At 42.1% G+C, this 19,986-nt stretch overlaps 1 protein-coding gene across 1 annotated transcript in view; it reads right to left on the bottom strand.

Annotated features, from left to right (window-relative positions):
* The window catches only part of OXCT1 (3-oxoacid CoA-transferase 1), a 92,535-nt gene extending 81,901 nt beyond the window's left edge, over positions 1 to 10,634 (bottom strand). The window contains exons 1-2 of the mRNA XM_060761437.2: positions 10,364 to 10,634; positions 570 to 678 (exon numbers count right to left, since the gene is read on the bottom strand). Of these exons, the coding sequence (XP_060617420.2) occupies positions 570 to 678; positions 10,364 to 10,441 (187 nt within the window). The 5' untranslated portion in view covers positions 10,442 to 10,634. The remainder of the gene's footprint in view (positions 1 to 569; positions 679 to 10,363) is intronic.
* Between the last annotated feature and the right edge of the window lie 9,352 nt (positions 10,635 to 19,986).

Genomic DNA, 19,986 nt, shown 5'->3' with positions numbered 1-19,986 from the left:
ATAACCTTTTGGAAAGACATGACCTTGTTAGAGATTGTAAGCTTTTTGTAAAGTTGGAGCCAACCTTCTCCCAGTATTTCTGTTATCACCTGCACCTTATGATTTACTGAATAATTTGAATAAAATTTCACAGGATTGGTCTTTTGGTTCACTGACATTGCAGAGCTAAAACTAGGAACACACAGGGGAGCTATGTGGGCAGAATTCTGCATCAAGGACTGCAATGCATAACATTACAATAACAGAGCTAAATTGCTGAAATAACACACATCCATGCTATTGAACTGTGATGGTGTACACAGGAACACCGTGGAAGATGCAGGTGCCAACTTCTTAAGAATACAAGTCATGCACAGCAGCACAATTCAGCTTTACATGATTGTAAGTCAGTTTATGATTATATTAACTCCCAACAAGATGGCAGCCTTTATCATTAATTTTGTTTCTATGTCAACACTCTTATTTTGTTTCTATGTCAATACTTCTTATGTATACAAGGGGAGATCTGTACTTAGATTCAAGCCCTCCAACCACCTTAAACCAACTGGGAGAAGAGCAGTGTTACTTACCACCAACAAGAAGAGTGGCCCCATTGGGTATGTCTTTCACAGCTTCCACTGGATCTGTATAAAATTTGGTGTTGTGACAGTTGCTGGTAGAAAAATAGCAGCCACAATTCTAGAAAAAGAAAAATAAGGAGGAAAATGTCAGGTACAGTATTATGCTATCTAATCTATCTAGAACAGTGGTTCCCAAACTTTTTTTGACTAGGGACCACTTGAACGGGAATCACTCTCCAACATTAGTACCAAAAGGGTTACAAATCGGGTTTTTGCCAACTTTACATTCAGTTTAGCTATTTGGGGTCCTGATTCAGAATGTAATAGATCACATCAGCTCTAGTTTCTGATAGAACAGGGGTCCTCAAACTTTTTAAACAGAGGGCCAGGTCACACTTCCTTAAACTGTTGGAGGGCTGGATTATAATTTGAAAAAAACATGAATGAATGTGCACTGCATATATCTTATTTGTAATGCAAAAAACACTTATAAACAATACAATAATTAAATTGAAGAACAATTTTAACAAATATAAACATATTAGTATTTCAATGGGAAGTGTGGGCCTGCTTTTGGCTAATGAGATAGAATTGTTGTTGTTGTGTGCTTTCAAGACTTAGGGTGACCCTGAGCGAGGGCCAAGAAAATGACCTTGGAGGGCCATATCCAGCCCTCAGGCCTTAGTTTGAGGACCCCTGTGATAGAACATATGCCATCCACTAGTCACCATCCGCTCGCCCACAGAAAACCATATTTAATACTCTAGAGCTAATGTGGTAGTAGTTATTTTTCGTGAGTAGTCAGCCTCTCCCCTCCTGACATCTCTGTTGCCTCAGCACTACAAGAGGTTTCACAAGACCAGTTGCTCTCATTGACATGTGGTTTCGAGGTAACAGTATAGCAATGGTTAGGCTGTGGACCATATCTTCGTTCCTGCGGAGTATTGGTGGTCCATGGACCACAGGTTGGGAATCACTGATCTAGAATGAAAACCCTATTTAGCAGAATAGCAAAATATCAAGGAGGACACCAACTGCTGTTAACAATATACAATAGGAGTGGATAAGCAGTTCTGGGAGCAAGAGCCTTTCAAAGAATTGGCTACCTTGCCAATCTTAAGTTTGTTAATTGATTCAATGATTGGCCAAGAAGGTAGATAATTCACTGGGCATGCTAATTATGAAAGAGATTAAAACTTTGCAGTGTGTAAGTGTTTTCTAGGTGCAGGTGTTTTAAGGGGCATGACTCTAATTTTGTTCGATAGGATAGAAAACAAAAAAGTATGAACTAATGGTGAATGTCAAAATTATTGCGCCAAGTAGAAAAACCGAAACTTCTATTACTATTTTTACAGTATCCTGAAAACCAGGATACTACATGACTACAACAGGGAAGAATTACAAATATCAATACTCTTAAGCAACTAAAATGTTGTAAACTTAGATTTTTCTCTGTCACAAATGCCACAATTGTGAAATCTGGGATCAGCAAATCAGGTCACATTTTTTTCGGCAAAGAGAACAGTATCTTAACAGACATCTTAAGCAACTTCTGGGAAATGTCTCTTTTGCAGACATTCAAGAGCAAGGGTGAACGGATTTCAAGTTTCAATACAGCATTCAAGATTCACAAACTAGTTGAATATATTATGTGTCTCTTTATTTTTATAGTCCACCCTTCCTGACCAGAAGAACAACTTTGAGCCTTACAAAAAGAACCCCTAGTGATTCAATCCTTAAAAAGCCTACTTCAAAGTAACTTCCACTAATTGAGAAATTGTTTATTTGCAGTGCAGGTTGCAATCTTTTGTACACATTGGATTTCCACTGAATTGCTATGAAACATCAGGAGGAAGGTGTGTTTACATTCATGTGCTGTTTAGACATCTGACTGGGAGGAAAATATTGAACAAGAGGGTCTTCTGGCTTAAAACAGACAAGCTCCGTTTTTGTTTACATGTCATAAAGTCATATTCTAACGCAAAGCTCTGTCTGCAATTGTCAATAGGATTACAGCTACAAAGAGTCCAAGAAGATCTAAACAGAAAGATATATAGCATTACTTGAAAAAAGCTTGAGATCTGCAAATGTATAAACAAATTTCTAATAATATAAGTGAGAAAATGCTTCCAAAATGATCGAAAGAGATCCAAGAGTGGTTAGTAGCTATACCTAGAACAGCAATGACTGGAAATTTGGCACAGAAAGTTAAAAGGCAAGTGAAATCTTGAACCTGAGCCTGATTTCCAAATTGGGTATTTACATAGATAAGCAATACCAAACGAAGAAATATTCAGAAATAAATGCAATGGGAGCATAAATAGCATCCCTTACTAAGAAGTTTCTGCCAATATTACACATATGATATTTTAGAAAGAAAGGGTGTATACTATGCAGCTGTGGACAAGTCTACATAGGGACCACCAAATGCAGCATTGCCCAAAAACAAATCAAGGAACATGAAAGGCACTGCAGACTAATTCAATCAGAGAAGTCAGCCACAGCAGAGCACCTGATGAACCAACCTGGACACAGCATATTATTTGAGACCACAGACATGATGGACAACTCTAACAACCACCATGTCAGACTACACAGAGAAGCCACTGAAATCCACAAGCATGGACCACAAGCACTGAAATCCACAATTTCAACAGAAAGGAAGAAACCATGAAAATGAACTAAATCTGGCTAACAGTATTTTTTTTAAAAAAAAAACTCTTTAAAAACTCTAAAATCATAATGGTAAATAAAGGACAAAATTCAAAAACAGGGGAACTCCAGACAAGAAACAATCAGGGACAGCTAATCACCTCTCAACAAAGGCTGCTTCCAGGCAGTAAGAAGCCAGACCTTGAAAAGTGCTAGGCCGTTTAATGCTAATCAACGTGGCCAGTTGAAACATTCACACCTACTTCCAACAGACAGTTCTTTCTCCCACCCTGGACATTCCACAGATATATAAACCAATTTTTCCTAATTTTCAACAGACCTCACAACCTCTGAGAATGCCTGCCACAAATGCAGGCGAAACATCAGGAGAGAATGCTTCTGGAACATGGCCGTACAAACCGAAAAACTTACAGCAACCCAGTGAGCTAACAGTTTGCTCTCCATGGCACATGTCCTATTTTATCAATACTGGCATAACAACTTAAGTACCAAGCAACCAGTTCGTCGCCTTTTCTTTGACAAGGACACATTTCTGAGTTAAACAAATAGTACGAACTAGATGAAAGTTTTTATGATTTCACAGAGTTAACTAGATTGTAATTCATTCTGCAACACAACTGTTTTGTTGTTTTAACTCCTGTAAAGATACTATATAAATAAATGATGGTTACTCTTATGGTAATTGTGACTGCAAATCCCCAAATGAACCAGTGCGGGCTCTAGGATCTGCCGGGGAGGCCCTCCTCTCGTTCCCATTACCTTCACAAGTACGGCTGGTGGGAACGAGGGAGAGGACCTTCTTGGTGGCAGCCCCCTGACTTTGGAACACCCTCCCCAGGGTGATCAGGCAAGCCCCTACATTGTCCTCCTTTCATTGGGATCTTAAAACCTGGATGTTCCAACAAGCATTTGAGAATGACTAGTCCCTATTTATAAATGCCCAGTCCCTGGCCCACCAGATAGTACTCTGCTCTCTGTACTTCTAATCCCCTGGCCCTATACTACACACTGTGCCAGGCCTGGTCCTTTTTATAGCCTGATCATGCCCATCTTAGTACTTCTAGTTATTGGTTTCTTGTTTGTGTATTGACTGAGTGAGTTTTAAGGCTGCTGTTTTATACTCTTATGTTTTATTTGGTGGTGTTTTATTTGATTGTTATGCTTTGCTATGTTTTATTTTAATGGTATTTTTGTTTTTAATGGACTGTTTTGTTTTAATGTTTTGTGCACACGTTGCTCCATGTGTAAGCCGTCCCAAGTCCCTTCAGGGAGATGGAGGCAGGGTACAAAAATAAGGTTGTTGTTACTGTTGTTGTTGTTATTATTATTGGGTGGATCCCACTCGACACACACAAATCGAGCTTGCTAATTGCACCCTTTACACTTGTTCAACTGACAATGGTTCTTTTCTCCCATCCTGGACATTCCACGGGGGTGTGTGTGTGTGTGTGTGTGTGTGTGTGTGTATGTGTGTGTATACACACACACTCCACTTGCTTTACTACCATCAGATCCTCTGAAGTTGCCAGCCACAGATGCAGGCAAAACATCAGGAGAAAATGCTGCTAGAACACAGCCATACAGCCTGGAAAAACACAACACCTCAGTGATACCGGCCATGAAAGCCTTCGACAAAACTTTAAACAAATTATCATTAGAATTATCCTTTAAGTTTCTGCAAGTATGAACTTTCCCAAACCAATAAAGTAAGAAACTGTATCCCAATAACTGGATGCTATGAAGGGACCTGTGGCGAACTGCATCTCCCAGCATTCTTTATCATTGACCTTGCTGGCTAGGTCTACTGAAACGTTTATAGAGGGCAGCACAATTCGCATCTCTGTTATAAAACATGTATGAAAAACCTCTGATACAAGTTCTCTCTGTGATGCAAGAAATTAAGAGGCTTCAGCATGCCTGGGAAAGAACACAGGGTTCACTATGGCAAAGAGCGGAGACATGGGGAAGTTTTTAACAAAAACATATGAAAGAAGTACTTTTATTATGTACTAGCCGTCCCCTGCCATGCATTGCTGTGAATATGTGTTTTGTGTATATTTGTGTATATGTGTGAGTATGGTTTTGCGCATGCGTTGTAATATATATATTTTGGGGTTTTTTTTTTTTGCTTTTAAAGTATCTTCTCCTGTGTTTTTCATTGTTTTTATGAGTGATGGTTACTCGTTGTCCTGATATGTGTATTGTGTCCAAATTTGGTGTCAATTCATCCAGTGGTTTTTGAGTTATGTTAATCCCACAAATGAACATTACATTTTTATTTATATAGATTCCCCTTTAGCAAAGAATTGTCTCTTCCAACACTATGATTCTATAATTTTATGATTTTTCTACAGATATTTTTGAGTACAAGTCCCTCACATCCTCAAAAAATTGGTCATACGGGCTGAGACTTTTGAGAGTTGAAGCCCATTACATTTGGAGAGCTTAAGGTTTTTTTTAAAGCAGCAGAAAAACCAACTCTATTGTTTCTCCCTCCAGCAATGCACTTTATCTCTTTCTCAGTTTAAAAACTGCCAAGACCACCTATACCGCATAAGTGGCTGAGGAGGGAAAAGAAAGGGCCTGAGGCTGTTAAGGAATGGTGGGAGTTGAAGTCCAAAACACCTGGAGGGCCTATGTTTGCCCATGCCTGAACTGCAGAATGAATGCAGTTGTTTTTTTTGGTTTTTTTTGTCGTGTCAGGAGCTATTTGAGAAACTGCAAGTCGCTTCTGGTGTGAGGGAATTGGCCGTCTGCAAGGACATTGCCCAGTGGATGCCTGGATGATTTGATGTTTTTACCATCCTTGTGGGAGGCTTCTCTCATGTCCCCGCATGAGGAGCTGGAGCTGATAGAGGGAGCTCATCCGTCTCTCCCTGGATTCAAACCTGCGACCTGTCGGTCTTCAGTCCTGCCGGCACAGGGGTTTAACCCACTGCGCCACCGGGGGCTCCACAATGAATGCAGTGCTGACACCCCTTTAACTGCAAGGGCTCAATGCTATAAAATCATTGGAGCTGCCAGTTGTTGTTTGTTTTTTTGTTTGTGTTTTCCCTATGCTTGAAGCAACTTGAGAAATTGCAAGTCGCTTCTGGTATGAGAGAATTGGCCATCTGCAAGGACATTGCCCAGGGGACACCCTGATGTTTTGATGTTTTACCATCCTTGTGGGAGGCTTCTCTCATGTCCCTGCATGGGGAGCTGGAGCTGACATAGGGAGCTCATCCGCACTTTCCCTGGATTTGAACCTCAGACCTGTCGGTCTTCAGTCCTTCTGGCACAAGGATTCAACCCACTGCGCTATCGGGGGGCTCTGCCGGTTGGTGAGTCATGGCAACAAAGTTAGTTTCAATGTGCATTCATTCTACAGTGTGGATACACTCTGAGACACTCCAAACCGGCCAGGCAGGCCTGACTCAATTCACCCAAAAAGCCCTGGAAGTCCAGCCTTCCTCTTCAAGGTCAGTGCGGCCCAAAGTCACGCCTTGCTTTTGCCCTTTTGCAAAGGACGGTGCAGGGAAAGAAAAGGCACCGTCCCTTTCTGCTCTTCCAGCCAGCGACCGAGGAGGTCTGCCTGGGATCCTTTTCGCCCTCTGAGATCTATAAAGCGCCTGGCATTGAGAGGGAGGCAGGGGGAGGGCCTGGCAGGGGATTTGATCCTGTTCTCAGCAAGTGGAAGTAGGCCACGCGCGCTCTCGGATGAAAGCGCGCCTTGGAGAGGAGGAGGAGGGCAAGGAAATGTCAGTGGGACACAACTCTATTTCAAGCCGAGGAAGGGGCAAGCAGCAGCCTGGGATTCTCCGGTGCCTTTCAAGAAAAGCCTGGGTTCAAAAGAAGGTGAAGTTTGGTCTACGATAAGGGCTTAAGGATGCATCTATACCAGGCATGGGCAAACTTAGGCCCTCGGGGTGTTTTGGACTTCATGTCCCACAATTCCTGGCCTCAGGCCCCTTCCTTTTCCCCCTCCGCCGCTTAAGTTTGCCCATGCCTGATCTAAACTGTAGCAATACATGCCGCTGGTTGGCACCACTTGCGGTTTTGCAAAGTCTTTAGCCTTCTCTACCCCAAATTGCTGGCACCTCATCGCTAGCAACTCTTTGCCAAAGGAGGCTTTAGAAAGACCTTGCAAAACTACAGCTTCCAAGACTCTGTATCCCAGAGCCATGGCAGTCAAACTACATTCATTCTGCAGTGTAGGTAGAATCATACAATCACAGAGTTGGAAGAGACCTCATGGGCCATCCAGTCCAACCCCATTCTGCCAAGAAGCAGGAACATTGCATTCAAAGCATCCCCGACAGATGGCCATCCAGCCTCTGTTTAAAAGTTTCCAAAGAAAGAGCCTCCACCACACTCTGGGGCAGAGAGTTCCACCGCTGAACGGCTCTCACAGTCAGGAAGTTCTTCCTAATGTTCAGATCCATGGGCCATCCAGTCCAACCCCATTCTGCCAAGAAGCAGGAACATTGCATTCAAAGCACCCCCGACTGATGGCCATCCAGCCTCTGTTTAAAAGCTGCCAAAGAAGGAGCCTCCACCAAACTCCGGGGCAGAGAGTTCCACCGCTGAACAGCTCTCACAGTCAAGAAGTTCTTCCTAATGTTCAGATCCATGGGCCATCCAGTCCAACCCCATTCTGCCAAGAAGCAGGAACACTGCATTCAAAGCACCCCCGACAGATGGCCATCCAGCCTCTGTTTAAAAGCTTCCAAAGAAGGAGCCTCCACCACACTCCGGGGCAGAGAGTTCCACCGCTGAACGGCTCTCACAGTCAGGAAGTTCTTCCTAATGTTCAGATCAATGGGCCATCCAGTCCAACCCCATTCTGCCAAGAAGCAGGAACATTGCATTCAAAGCAACCCCGACTGATGGCCATCCAGCCTCTATTTAAAAGCTGCCAAAGAAGGAGCCTCCACCAAACTCTGGTGCAGAGAATTCCACCGCTGAACAGCTCTCACAGTCAAGAAGTTCTTCCTAATGTTCAGATCCATGGGCCATCCAGTCCAACCCCATTCTGCCAAGAAGCAGGAACATTGCATTCAAAGCACCCCCGACTGATGGCCATCCAGCCTCTGTTTAAAAGCTGCCAAAGAAGGAGCCTCCACCAAACTCCGGGGCAGAGAGTTCCACCGCTGAACAGCTCTCACAGTCAAGAAGTTCTTCCTAATGTTCAGATCCATGGGCCATCCAGTCCAAACCCATTCTGCCAAGAAGCAGGAACACTGCATTCAAAGCACCCCCGACAGATGGCCATCCACCCTCTGTTTAAAAGCTTCCAAAGAAGGAGCCTCCACCACACTCCGGGGCAGAGAGTTCCACCGCTGAACGGCTCTCACAGTCAGGAAGTTCTTCCTAATGTTCAGATGCACCCAAAGATGATTGGCCACCTGTCTGGGTTGCCCTGCGCTTTCCAAGTCCTTTCCAACTTATGGAGACCCCATAGCAGAGTTTTCTCAGACACTTCTCAGCTCAGGTTTGCTATTGGCTGAAAAATGTGTGACCCCCTCACCTCCTCTTAAAGGGACAGTTCCCCAAAACAGACAACAACAAAAGTCATCCATAGCAGAGCACTTGATGAACCAACCTGGACACAGCATATTATTTGAGTACACAGAAATTATGGTCCACTCTAACATGCCAGACTACACGGAGAAGCCACTGAAATCCACAAGCAGGTGGACAATTTCAACAGAAAGGTGGAAACCATGAAAATAAACACAATCTGACCAATAGTATTTTAAGAAAACTCTAAAGTCAGGACAGTAAATAAAGAACAACACTCAAAAACAGGGGAGTTCCAGACAAGTAACAATCAGGGCCAGGTAACACCTCCAAACAAAGGCAGGAAGCAGCCAGGCTTTGAAGCTGTTAATCAAGGTGGCCAATTGCAACATTCACACTTGCTTCAAACAGACAAGAGTTCTTTTTCCCACCCGGGACATTATTCCACAGATATATAAACCCCACTTGCCTAGTTTCCAACAGACCCCACAACCTGTGAGGATGCCTGCCATAGATGTGGGTGAAACGTCAGGAGAGAATGCTTCTGGAACATGGCCACACAGTACAGGGAAAAAAATCACAGCAACCCAGTTCCCAGAAACAGACACCAAAAAATAACCCTATAGTGATCCTAAATACAGAAGGGGCCTGTTCCAACTCTATGAGTGCATATAATGAATGCAGTTAGACATCTATCTCATGGAGTGCTTTTGCAATCCTGGGATTTGTAGTTTGGAGAGGCCCCAGCACTCCTTGGCAGGAGAGGCCAACGAGATGATGTAAAACTACAAATCCCAAGATGGCAAAGCATTGAGCCAAGTACATTCATTCATTCTATAAGGGATGTGACCTTGGGATTTGTAGTTTGGAGAGGCCCCAGCACTTTTTGGTCGGGGAGCCAGAAGATGATGTAAAACTACAAATCCCATGATTGCAAAGCATTGATTCAAGTGCATTCATTCATTCTATAATGGAGCTGACCCTGGGACTGGTAGTTTGGAGAGGCCCTAGCACTTTTTGGTCGGGGAACCAGAAGACGATGTAAAACTACAAATCCCAAGATGGCAAAGCATTGAGACAATAGTAATAAATAATATCCACAAGTGCATTCATTCATTCTATAACGGATGTGACCTTGGGATTTGTAGTTTGGAGAGGCCCCAGCACTTTTTAGTCGGGAAGCCAGAAGATGATGTAAAACTACAAATCCCAACTTGGCAAAGCATTGAGCCAAGTGCATTCATTCATTCTATAATAGAGGTGAACCTGGGATTTGTAGTTTGGAGAAGCCCCAGCACTTTTTGGTCGGGAAGCCAGAAGATGATGTAAAACTACAGATCCCAAGATGGCAAAGCATTGAGCCAAGTGCATTCATTCATTCTACAATGGAGGTGAAAATGGAGCAGGGAAAGGGGTCTCAGAGGGCACCTCCGATTCTGGAATGCAGTTTGACACCATTTCCAGCCGCCATATGGGATCCTGGGAGCTCTAGTTTCACAAGGCCTGTTGCCTTCTCTGCCGAAGACCCCTGGCGGTGGGTGGAAGTGGTGCCAAGGTGCATTCAGTCTCCTTTGGAGGGAGATGCGCCTTCTGCCTGCAGAGTCAGCCTGGGCCTGGCTGGGCTTTACCTTGGCCTGCGCCTGGAAGAGGAGCCGCAGCCTCCCTCGGTGGCTCAGTCCGGCCAGGAGGCTCCGAGCTGCCGCCATATTCGCGCTGGAAGGAGGAGGAAGAAGCCCCGAGGAAGGAAGGAAGAAGAGAAGCAGGTCTGGAAGAAGGGGAAAGAGGAGGAGGAGGAGAAGGAGGCGCTGCGTGCCCAACCCACTGGGCGCGATGCTGCACAAAGGAAGGAGAGAGCGGCGCGGCGCCGGCCTTGGAGAAGAAGGAAGAGGCGGGGGCGGGGCCGGAGGGGGGCTCGGCTCTGACGTCACCTTTAACCCCTTCCCCGCCAGGCTCCAAACACAATCAAGTCCCAAGCTGGAACCTCTATCTACATAGCAGCTCACTCATGCGTTTTGGCACATGGCACTCAAGGCGATGGAATCCTGGGAGATGCAGTTTGGGGAGGCAGCAGCCCTCTTCTTTGGCAAAAGAAGAGACCTTTTGAAACTACAACTCCCATGGAACATGAAAGGCACTGCAGACTACTTCAATCAGAGAAGTCAGCCATAGCAGAGCACCTGATGAACCAGCCTGGACACAGCATATTATTTGAGAACACAGAAATGCTGGACCACACCAACCACCACCATGTCAGACTACACAGAGAAGCCATTGAAATCCACAAGCATGTGGGCAATTTCAACAGAAAGGAAGAGACCTTGAAAATGAACAAAATCTGGCTACCAGTATTAAAAAAAAACTCTAAAATTACAACAGCAAAACAACAGAGAGGAAACAACCAGGCACATCTTAACACCTCTCAACAAAAGATTCCCCCAAGCTCAGCCAGGCCTTCAAATGCTAATGAAGGTGGTCAGTTGAAACATTCACACCCAGCTCCAGCAGAGAAGAGCTCTTTGCCCCACCCCAGCCATTCCACAGATATATAAACCCATTGTCCTAATTCCAACAGACCTCACTACCTCTGAGGATGCTTGCCATAGATACAGGCAAAACGTCAGGAGGAAATGCCTCTAGAACATGGCCATATGGCCCGAAAAAACCCACAAGAACCTACAGCTCCCATGATTCCATAGCACTGAACCATCAGCAATAAAGTGATGTCACACTCCATCCATGCATCCATGCACCCAGAGTGTCAAGCCTTCTCCTCCAAAGTTGGAAATAGCAACCTTCTTCAAGCCTCCACTAATTTGTTTGTATACAATTCAAATTGCTTACTGTGTTGTATATTTTTTAATTTATTTACTCTATTTGTATCCTTTCAGCTTTTCAGACAATTGTTGTTGTTCATTCGTTCAGTCGTCTCCGACTCTTCATGACCTCATGGACCAGCCCACGCCAGAGCTCCCTGTCGGCTATCACCACCCCCAGCTCCTTCAAGGTCAGTCCAGTCACTTCAAGGATGCCATCCATACATCTTGTCCTTGGTCGGCCCCTCTTCCTTTTACCTTCCACTTTCCCCAGCATAATTGTCTTCTCTAGGCGAGCTTCCGCTGTCAGCCCTAGCTTCTGCCAACCTAGCAGTTCGTAAACATGCAAATGTGAGTAGATCAATAGGTACCGCTCCGGCGGGAAGGTAACGGTGCTCCATGCAGTCATGCTGGCCACATGCCCTTGGAGGTGTCTGCGGACAACGCTGGCTTTTCGGCTTAGAAATGGAGATGAGCACCACACCCCAGAGTCAGACATGACTGGACTTAATGTCAGGGGACTACCTTTACCTTATTCATGCAAGGCAACTGGGTTTCTCAGCTGTTAGACTGATATAACTAGACATCTCTTTGAGCTGTTAGGTTTAAAGATATGCCAATGCACAAAAAAAGCAGAATTTCAGAAGTGTTCTTTCAGTTGCCCAAAAACATCTACTCTCCCTTAAAAAATCCTGGTTTAAATCATGCTCTCAAGAGACCAAAATAAAGTAGTTTTTGTTAAAATAACATAGTTGGTTTACTCAGAAACTGTATGTATTCAGCATACAGGTACATTGCATATCAGTCCAGTTACAGATAGGATTTGTAGTAGTTTCTCTGTGCAGCTAACACAAGGCATCTTTCTTATGATCAACAGTTCAAAGTCTAAAGCATCTCTCCTTTCTGAGAGTCTAATGGAGTTTGTACAGGAAGATCATGCCTTTCCAAAAGATTATGGTTATTCCAAATAATGTGAATACCAATTAATCTCCAATATGGTCACACTCCCAAAAGCCTGTGGAGATTCCTGGTTTTCTTGAATGGTTGTGAATAGCCATTTTCCAAAATCTAAGAACTGAGCCTCACATGATTTTGGAGAGTTAACTGCCATGTCTCCGTTCTATAGAACAGATATGGGCAAACTTGGGTCCTCCAGGTGTTTTGGACTTCAGCTCTCACAATTCCTAACAGCCGGTAGGAATGGTAGGAATTGAAGTCCAAAACTACTGGAGGGCCCAAGTTTGCCCATATGTGTTCTATAGAACCAAGAGCTTTTACAAGGTCTAAACTGCATTAATTTTATATTGTAGAAGATACACTCAAGATGAGCAGTTCTGCATTCCAACCATTTATTAAGGTTGAGATGCACATCAGCTCCATAGAAAACCAATTCCTATTCTAAAAGCCAAATTAAGACAGTTTAACACCACTGGTTTCTTTGTTTCTGGCAAATTGGCAACCTTACTTTGTTTTGGTTATGTGAACCTAATACATCTAAACAATACATATAACACCACAACTTATGTTTGTTCCATCAGATTGCATTTTAAAAAAGTCTTTCTGTTTACTATTTATTCTGCAAAGGGTAATTTGGAATTTCAAGTCATTTCTAACTTACAGCAACTCTGTTATGAGTTTATACCAACTAAACTACAAACCCAATATTCCATATGATGCAGCTACGGCAGTTAAAGAGGGATATACTAATATAACTGCATGATGCAAAAGGGCCCAAGACTTCACGTATAGGAAATAACATGCAGAATTGAAAGGAACGCATTTCTATCCCATGCCCTGACAGAGCACAACATGAATTTGATGGGGGTCCTGAGCTGAATACATGTATGTTCTAATAAGGTATTATCTCCTGAAAGTTGTCAGGTAACTTTCTATCCAGCCAACATTTCTAGCCGATAATTGTCTATAGACTTTCATGTAAACAATTGAGTCTTTGTTCCTTGCTATCACAAAGTCCCTAATGCTTTGGAGAATTGGGAGAGAAGGAAAGGAGACTAGATATTTTAAGGACCCCATCTACATTGCCATGTATTGCAGCGTAGAGTTTTATAAACACACATATAAGTTTTAACTTTTTGGAAAATGGAAATCTCCATAACCTTTTGGTGAGATTATGATCTTTGAAAAGGCATGACCCTGTTAGAAATCATAACCTTTTGGAAAAATAATGCCACAACCTTTTTTGAAATGGCATTCACCACCATTTTGGGGAAATTAGGAGGCTCCTTGAGATGAGTTAAAAACTCATTTGAGTCAACCTTCTCCTTAGTGTTAAATATCTACTAGTATTTATGAAGTGCAATTAAGTTTCCCAGCTGATAGACTGATATACCTAGATATCTTTTTGAGCTGTAAGGGACAAAGATATGCCAATGCACAAAAACACCCGCGCGCACACACATATGTACATACATATATACAGCAGAGATTCAGAAGTGTTCTTTCAATTGCCCAAAAACATCTACTCTCCCTTAAAACATCTTGGTTTAAATCATGGTCTCAAGAGGCAAAAATAAGGTAGACTTCTTTAAAATAGCATAGTTGTTTTACTCACAAGCTTCATGTATTCAGCATAAAGGTACATTGCGTATCAGTCCAGTTACTGATAGGATTTGAAGTAGTTTCTCTGTGTAGATAACAGATCATCAACAGCCCATAGTCTAAAACATCTCTCTGTTCTGAAAGTCTAATAGAGTCTCTCTCTAGTCTGAAAGTCCAATGGCTTCTGAAAACAATGTTTCTACTGACTTCTACACTGTATTTTTTTTTGTATTGAAAGTCTAATGGCTTCTGCCTTTTAAAAATGGAGTCTGAGTCCTGAACAATCCCAGAACTGATAACATGGTCTGCAGCCCCTCCCACAACATAAGGTAAAGGTTTCCCCTGACATTAAGTCTTGTCGTGTCCAACTGGGGGGGGGGGGGTAGTGTTCATCTCAATTTCTAAGCCGAAGATCCAACATTGTCCGTAGACACCTCCAAGGTCATGTGGCCAGCATGACTGCATGGAACACCATTACCTTCCTGTGGTACCTATTGATCTACTCACACTTGCATGTTTTTGAACTGTTAGGTTTGCAGAAGCTGGGCCTAATAGCAGGAGCTCACCCCACTCCCCAGATTCGAACCATCCAACCTTTTGGTCATCGAGTTCAGCAGTTCAGCAGTTTAACCCACTGTGCTACCAGGGGCTTGAAGAAGGTTGCTATTTCCACACACACACACACACAATATAGAGTGAAGGGGAAAAAATCTAATGCAGTTTGAAACTGCACATGAGGGACAGTGTAGACCCATATAATACAATAATGTTGGAAATAGCAACCTTCTTCAAGCCTCCACTAGTCATTTGTTATGTATACAATTCAGATTGCTTACTGTATTGGTATGCAGTTTTCCCACAACATAGAGTTCAGGAAAACTGCATACCAATACAGTAAGCAATCTGAATTATATACATAACAAAGAACTGCATTAGATGGCAGTGTAGATAGAGCCTTGGTGTAACCTTTCTTGTGCCAGCCGAAAGTCCTGGAAGTGAAAGTACAGAATTCTAGAGAGACCCAAGGCGTTTGCCAAGCTTGGCCAAGTGGAACCATATTATTCTTATCTTTGACTATCGGTGCAATAAAAACATATTTAGATCTGAAAATGTGCTGCACCATTATTTATACAACAACTCATTCAGTAACACTGAATGCTGGCATGGTGTATCTCAACAAAAAATAAGTCACAGTGCAGACAGTCTTTAAACTGGATGGGGTGATGACAGGCATGGCCTCAGACTCCTTTCTTCTAAAATGAATCTCTAATGACATAAAATGTGGATATCCCTAGTTCAGAGCTGAACTTCTACTTAGCAGACCCGTGTTACAATTTGAAACCAACATCTCATGCTCCGTCATGTGTCAAGCGGTGTCATTTTTCATCGAATAGGCACAAAAGTAATTTTTAGGCTAAGCAAGATCCAAAAGCAGGTTAGAAGTTGCCCTGATGATCAAGTTTTTTTTAATGGCAAAGTAATAATTAAAAGCTGTAATAATATATGTAGAGCTTGGAAGTATCACCACCATCATTATATATTCATTTATACAGCTCCATCTGTACAAATGGCACTTTACATGTGCAGTTTACAATTGTCAATTTGAAAATTACTGCCCTGTGGTTGCTCATTTTCAGGGCCTATTAGAAGAGTGACCGGGATAATAGGTGGGAGGCACAAGGCCATATTCTCACAATGTCTAGGGCTGGGCTAGTACTGGTCATCCTCAAAGGTTTGGTGAAACCACCAGGTCTTTAAGCTCTTACAAAAAGAGGGGAGGGATGAGGCCTGTCTTATTTCCCTTGGAAGAGCATTCCAGAGGCGGGGGGCCACCACCGAGAAGGCACCGTGGTGGGAGCAAAAGAAGGGCCTCCCCAGAGATCTTAGAGTTTGCGCTGATGAGAAACTCTTGAGTCTGTGTGAAATAAGTGATAAATCATATATTTAAAATATGTATAAATGAAAGCTTTAAATGAGATATGTTGTTTTTACAATTTATATATGTGTCCATACCTCTGATAAATGGTTGCTTTAACCTCTGGTTTGCTAGTAATACTGAATTACTGTGTTGTAAAATGACACGTTTTACAAGTGTGTCACCAACATGAAATGTTTTGAAAGCTCTGTCATAGAGAGCTCAAAGCTGAACAAAGAGATGGTATTTCAGGTCAGTAAAGCAATTTTAGGCCCCTTCTACACTGCCATATAATCCAGATTATCAAAGCAAATAATCCAGAATATCTGCTTTAACTGGATGATATTAGTTGAGACTGCCATATAATCCAATCAGTAACGCAATCTTAGGCTCCTTCTACACTGCCATATAACCCAGATTATCAAAGTAAATAATCCAGATTATCTGCTTTAACTGGATGATATGAGTTGAGACTGCCATAATAATCCAGTTCAAAACAGATAATCTGGGTTTTATATGGCACTGTAGAAGGGGCCATGCTCTCTTACTGCTCTCTGTTGTTGTGACATCTTGGGCATTATAGTTTGGTGAAGGCAAGACCTTGCAAAATTACAACTCCCAGGATCCCATAGCAGAGGAACCCTGGATGATATGAGTTGAGACTGCCATAATAATCCAGTTCAAAACAGATAATCTGGGTTTTATATGGCACTGTAGAAGGGGCCATGCTCTCTTACTGCTCTCTGTTGTTGTGAAATCTTGGGCATTATAGTTTGGTGAAGGCAAGACCTTGCAAAATTACAACTCCCAGGATCCCATAGCAGAGGAACCCTGGATGATATGAGTTGAGACTGCCATAATAATCCAGTTCAAAACAGATAATCTGGGTTTTATATCGCACTGTAGAAGGGGCCATGCTCTCTTACAGCTCTCTGTTGTTGTGAAATCTTGGGCATTATAGTTTGGTGAAGGCAAGACCTTGCAAAATTACAACTCCCAGGATCCCAAATGGCAAACTCCTTTGAACAACTCTTATCAAGAAAACACCAAGATGGTTGCTAAAGTTTGGAAAACCCTTGGAGAAGAACTATGGTTTCATCTGCACATCTCAACATATTGTTCCTTCCTCTGATTTTCATATTTCCTTCCTCCCAAATAGACATACAGAAAGTAACTTTTGCTACATTGTACTAAAATGCAGGGAACGAAGATTCTTCTTCTTACCATCTTTCACACAGTCTATGTTTATATACCCTCTGCTCCAAATACACAGTGTGCATGACAAGTGCCTCCTCATGCTGTGCATTTCATCAGGAAAGAAGGAACAAGATCTACGTTGTACAAAATTTGGAAGAAACAGTAGCTGGAGTTTTGAACTGACAGCCCTGAAAGAGCATAATTTCACACTGTTAATGTTAGAAAGGAGCTGTGTTCAGTCTGCTGAAAGTTAATCATTGCACACTCTGATCATATAATGTACGGTATTTAAATCTTAACCAAAAGTACTGGAATTGCCAAGGTGATGCTTCTGGTTTGCAGCATTTTTGCAAATTATCCAAGTAAAGCAAACTGTTAGAATTATAAATATTCATAGACATTCTTCTCTTGCAGTGCATACATTAGAATGGACATTGCAATTGATTACTATTTTTTCTTCCACAATAAAAAATAATAGATTAATTTTACCTTTACCCTAGTTAGGTGGAATTGGTTAGGCAAGGAGATAGTTATTTGGTTTCAAGGTCGCGCAGAAATAATCTTAGCTGATCAGGGATTTCAAGCAGGAAGTCTCATGTCACTGATTATACAAAACAGTCAGTAAATGAAAAATCAATGGAGTTATAGCTGAATAGTAAATCATGGTTTCTAGTTGCAGTCTCTGGCTAAATGGATCAGATTATAGCCTAAATCTGAGCCCTCGGTAGCACAGTGGGTTAAAGTGCTGAGGTTCAAATCCAGAGAGCGGTGTGAGCTCTCACTGTTAGCCCCAGCTTCTGCCAACCTAGCAGTTCGAAAACATGCAAATGTGAGTAGATTAATCCAGCGGGAAGGTAACAGCGCTTCATGTGTTCATGCTGGCCACATGACCTTGGAGGTGTCTATGGACAACGCCTACTCTACCTAAATTTCCTACTTGACAGATGCAACTCTCTTTCGGGCTGCATAAATCAACAGCAAGCTAGACTATTAATGGTCAGAAGCATACTACAACTCGAGCTGGCTTCTAACTCACTACCTCTCTGTCAGTAGTGATTTAATGCAGCTGGCTACTAACTAGCTGTGCCACAACCTGGTCCTTAAGTAAATAATAAACCAATGAAAGAGACAAACTGTAAGCACCAATCAAAATTATGTGGTGTAAATGATAAAAGACCTCAGCTCCATCTTTGGGGCACGGCAGTCCTTTATGTTTCAAGCCACTATCTGCCATTTGCTTGGCCAGCAAATAAAGCCTTCTGCACAAGACTCAACTTGTCCATGTGTCCATCCCTGCACTGCCCCCTTGAGGGCAGAAGTGAAGGGAACCTCTGAGAGTATGCAGAATTCTCCCTTCACTTCTTGAATGGCTACAGTTGGCCAGCCTTGTTATAAACAGTAAATACACATAACATGATTTTTGTTCCTGGATTACAAATGGCAGTTCCTAATTGCTTCTATCATAAAAACGTGAAATAAAAGTTTATTAAATTGCAAAAAATTATTTTTGCAAGACATCCTGCAGCACATTTTGCTGTAGTTTTTCAACAAATATTTCATAAAGTCTCGACCTATTCAATAAAATTTGTGGCAACCACAAAAATGAAGTTTCTGGAGGATAATAGCTACTTTCAAATTAAGTACCACACAGGAAATAACACTTTCAAACCAGGAACAGAGAATTGTTCAATTTTTTTTTTACATAGTGTTATCTCATAATTACATTTCTATAGTCCGGAAGAGTTTATGTTTGGAAAGAAAGATTACTATGCAAACACGGTGAAACAAAGATATTTAAATTAAGACTGCAGTGCTGTTATAAGCAGATTTATTTTGGGGCTTGACAAGCCAAACAAGTCCTTTCCTGTGTGTCGAAACTCTGAAGAACAGGATTGGCTTGATTCTTTAAATGATATCCGGAGCACTTTTGAGAATTTTTACTCATTTAATGCAGCATCGGGCAAATGTGCTACATCAAATGTAAAATAATTTGGGAAATGATGGATGTGTTTTCAGAATAAGGAAGGAAAATGGGGACAGCAGGTGAAAGATCACACTCACTCCCTAAAAGATGAAGGATTTTAGTTTCAAGCAGGACAAATAAGTTGTGAGGTTGTGTTACTTGTTGTAGTTCATTTGGATACTGTGTTAACATGTCCAAATGATATTTCTGCTGTCTCAAAATGCATCCACACTGTAAAATTAATTCAGTTTGACACCACTTGTTTATTTATTTATATTTATTTATATTGCACTTTATTTCTCCATAAAGAGACTCAAAGCGGCTCACAATCAAAAACATTACAATTTAAAATATACAAATATACAATAATGAAATAGTATATCATTATATATGAAGTCCCCAGTGGTGCAGTGGGTTAAACCACTGAACTTGCTGATGGAAAGGTTGCAGGCTCAAATCGGGCTGTGTTCCAGCTGCTAGTGCCAGCTTCTGCCAACCTAACAGTTCGAAAACATGCAAATGTGAGTAGATTAATAGGGACTGCTCTGGCAGGAAGGTAATGGCGCTCTATGTGGTCATGCTGGCCACATGACCTTGGAGGTGTCTATGGACAACGCCGGCTCTTTGCTTTAGAAATGGAGATGAACACCACTCCAGTTGGACACGACTGGACTTTATATCAGAGGAAAACCTTTACCTTTACCTTATTATTATATATTATATATTATAAGCAGCAATTATATTAAATATATTGGTATTACTATATTACAATATTATTATATATTATCATATTATCATATTGTA

Source organism: Anolis sagrei, chromosome 2 (genome assembly GCF_037176765.1).
Source record: "Anolis sagrei isolate rAnoSag1 chromosome 2, rAnoSag1.mat, whole genome shotgun sequence".
NCBI lineage: Eukaryota > Metazoa > Chordata > Lepidosauria > Squamata > Dactyloidae > Anolis > Anolis sagrei.
The sequence above is the reverse complement of the archived record's forward strand: the minus strand, read 5'-3'. Positions and strand labels throughout refer to the sequence as shown.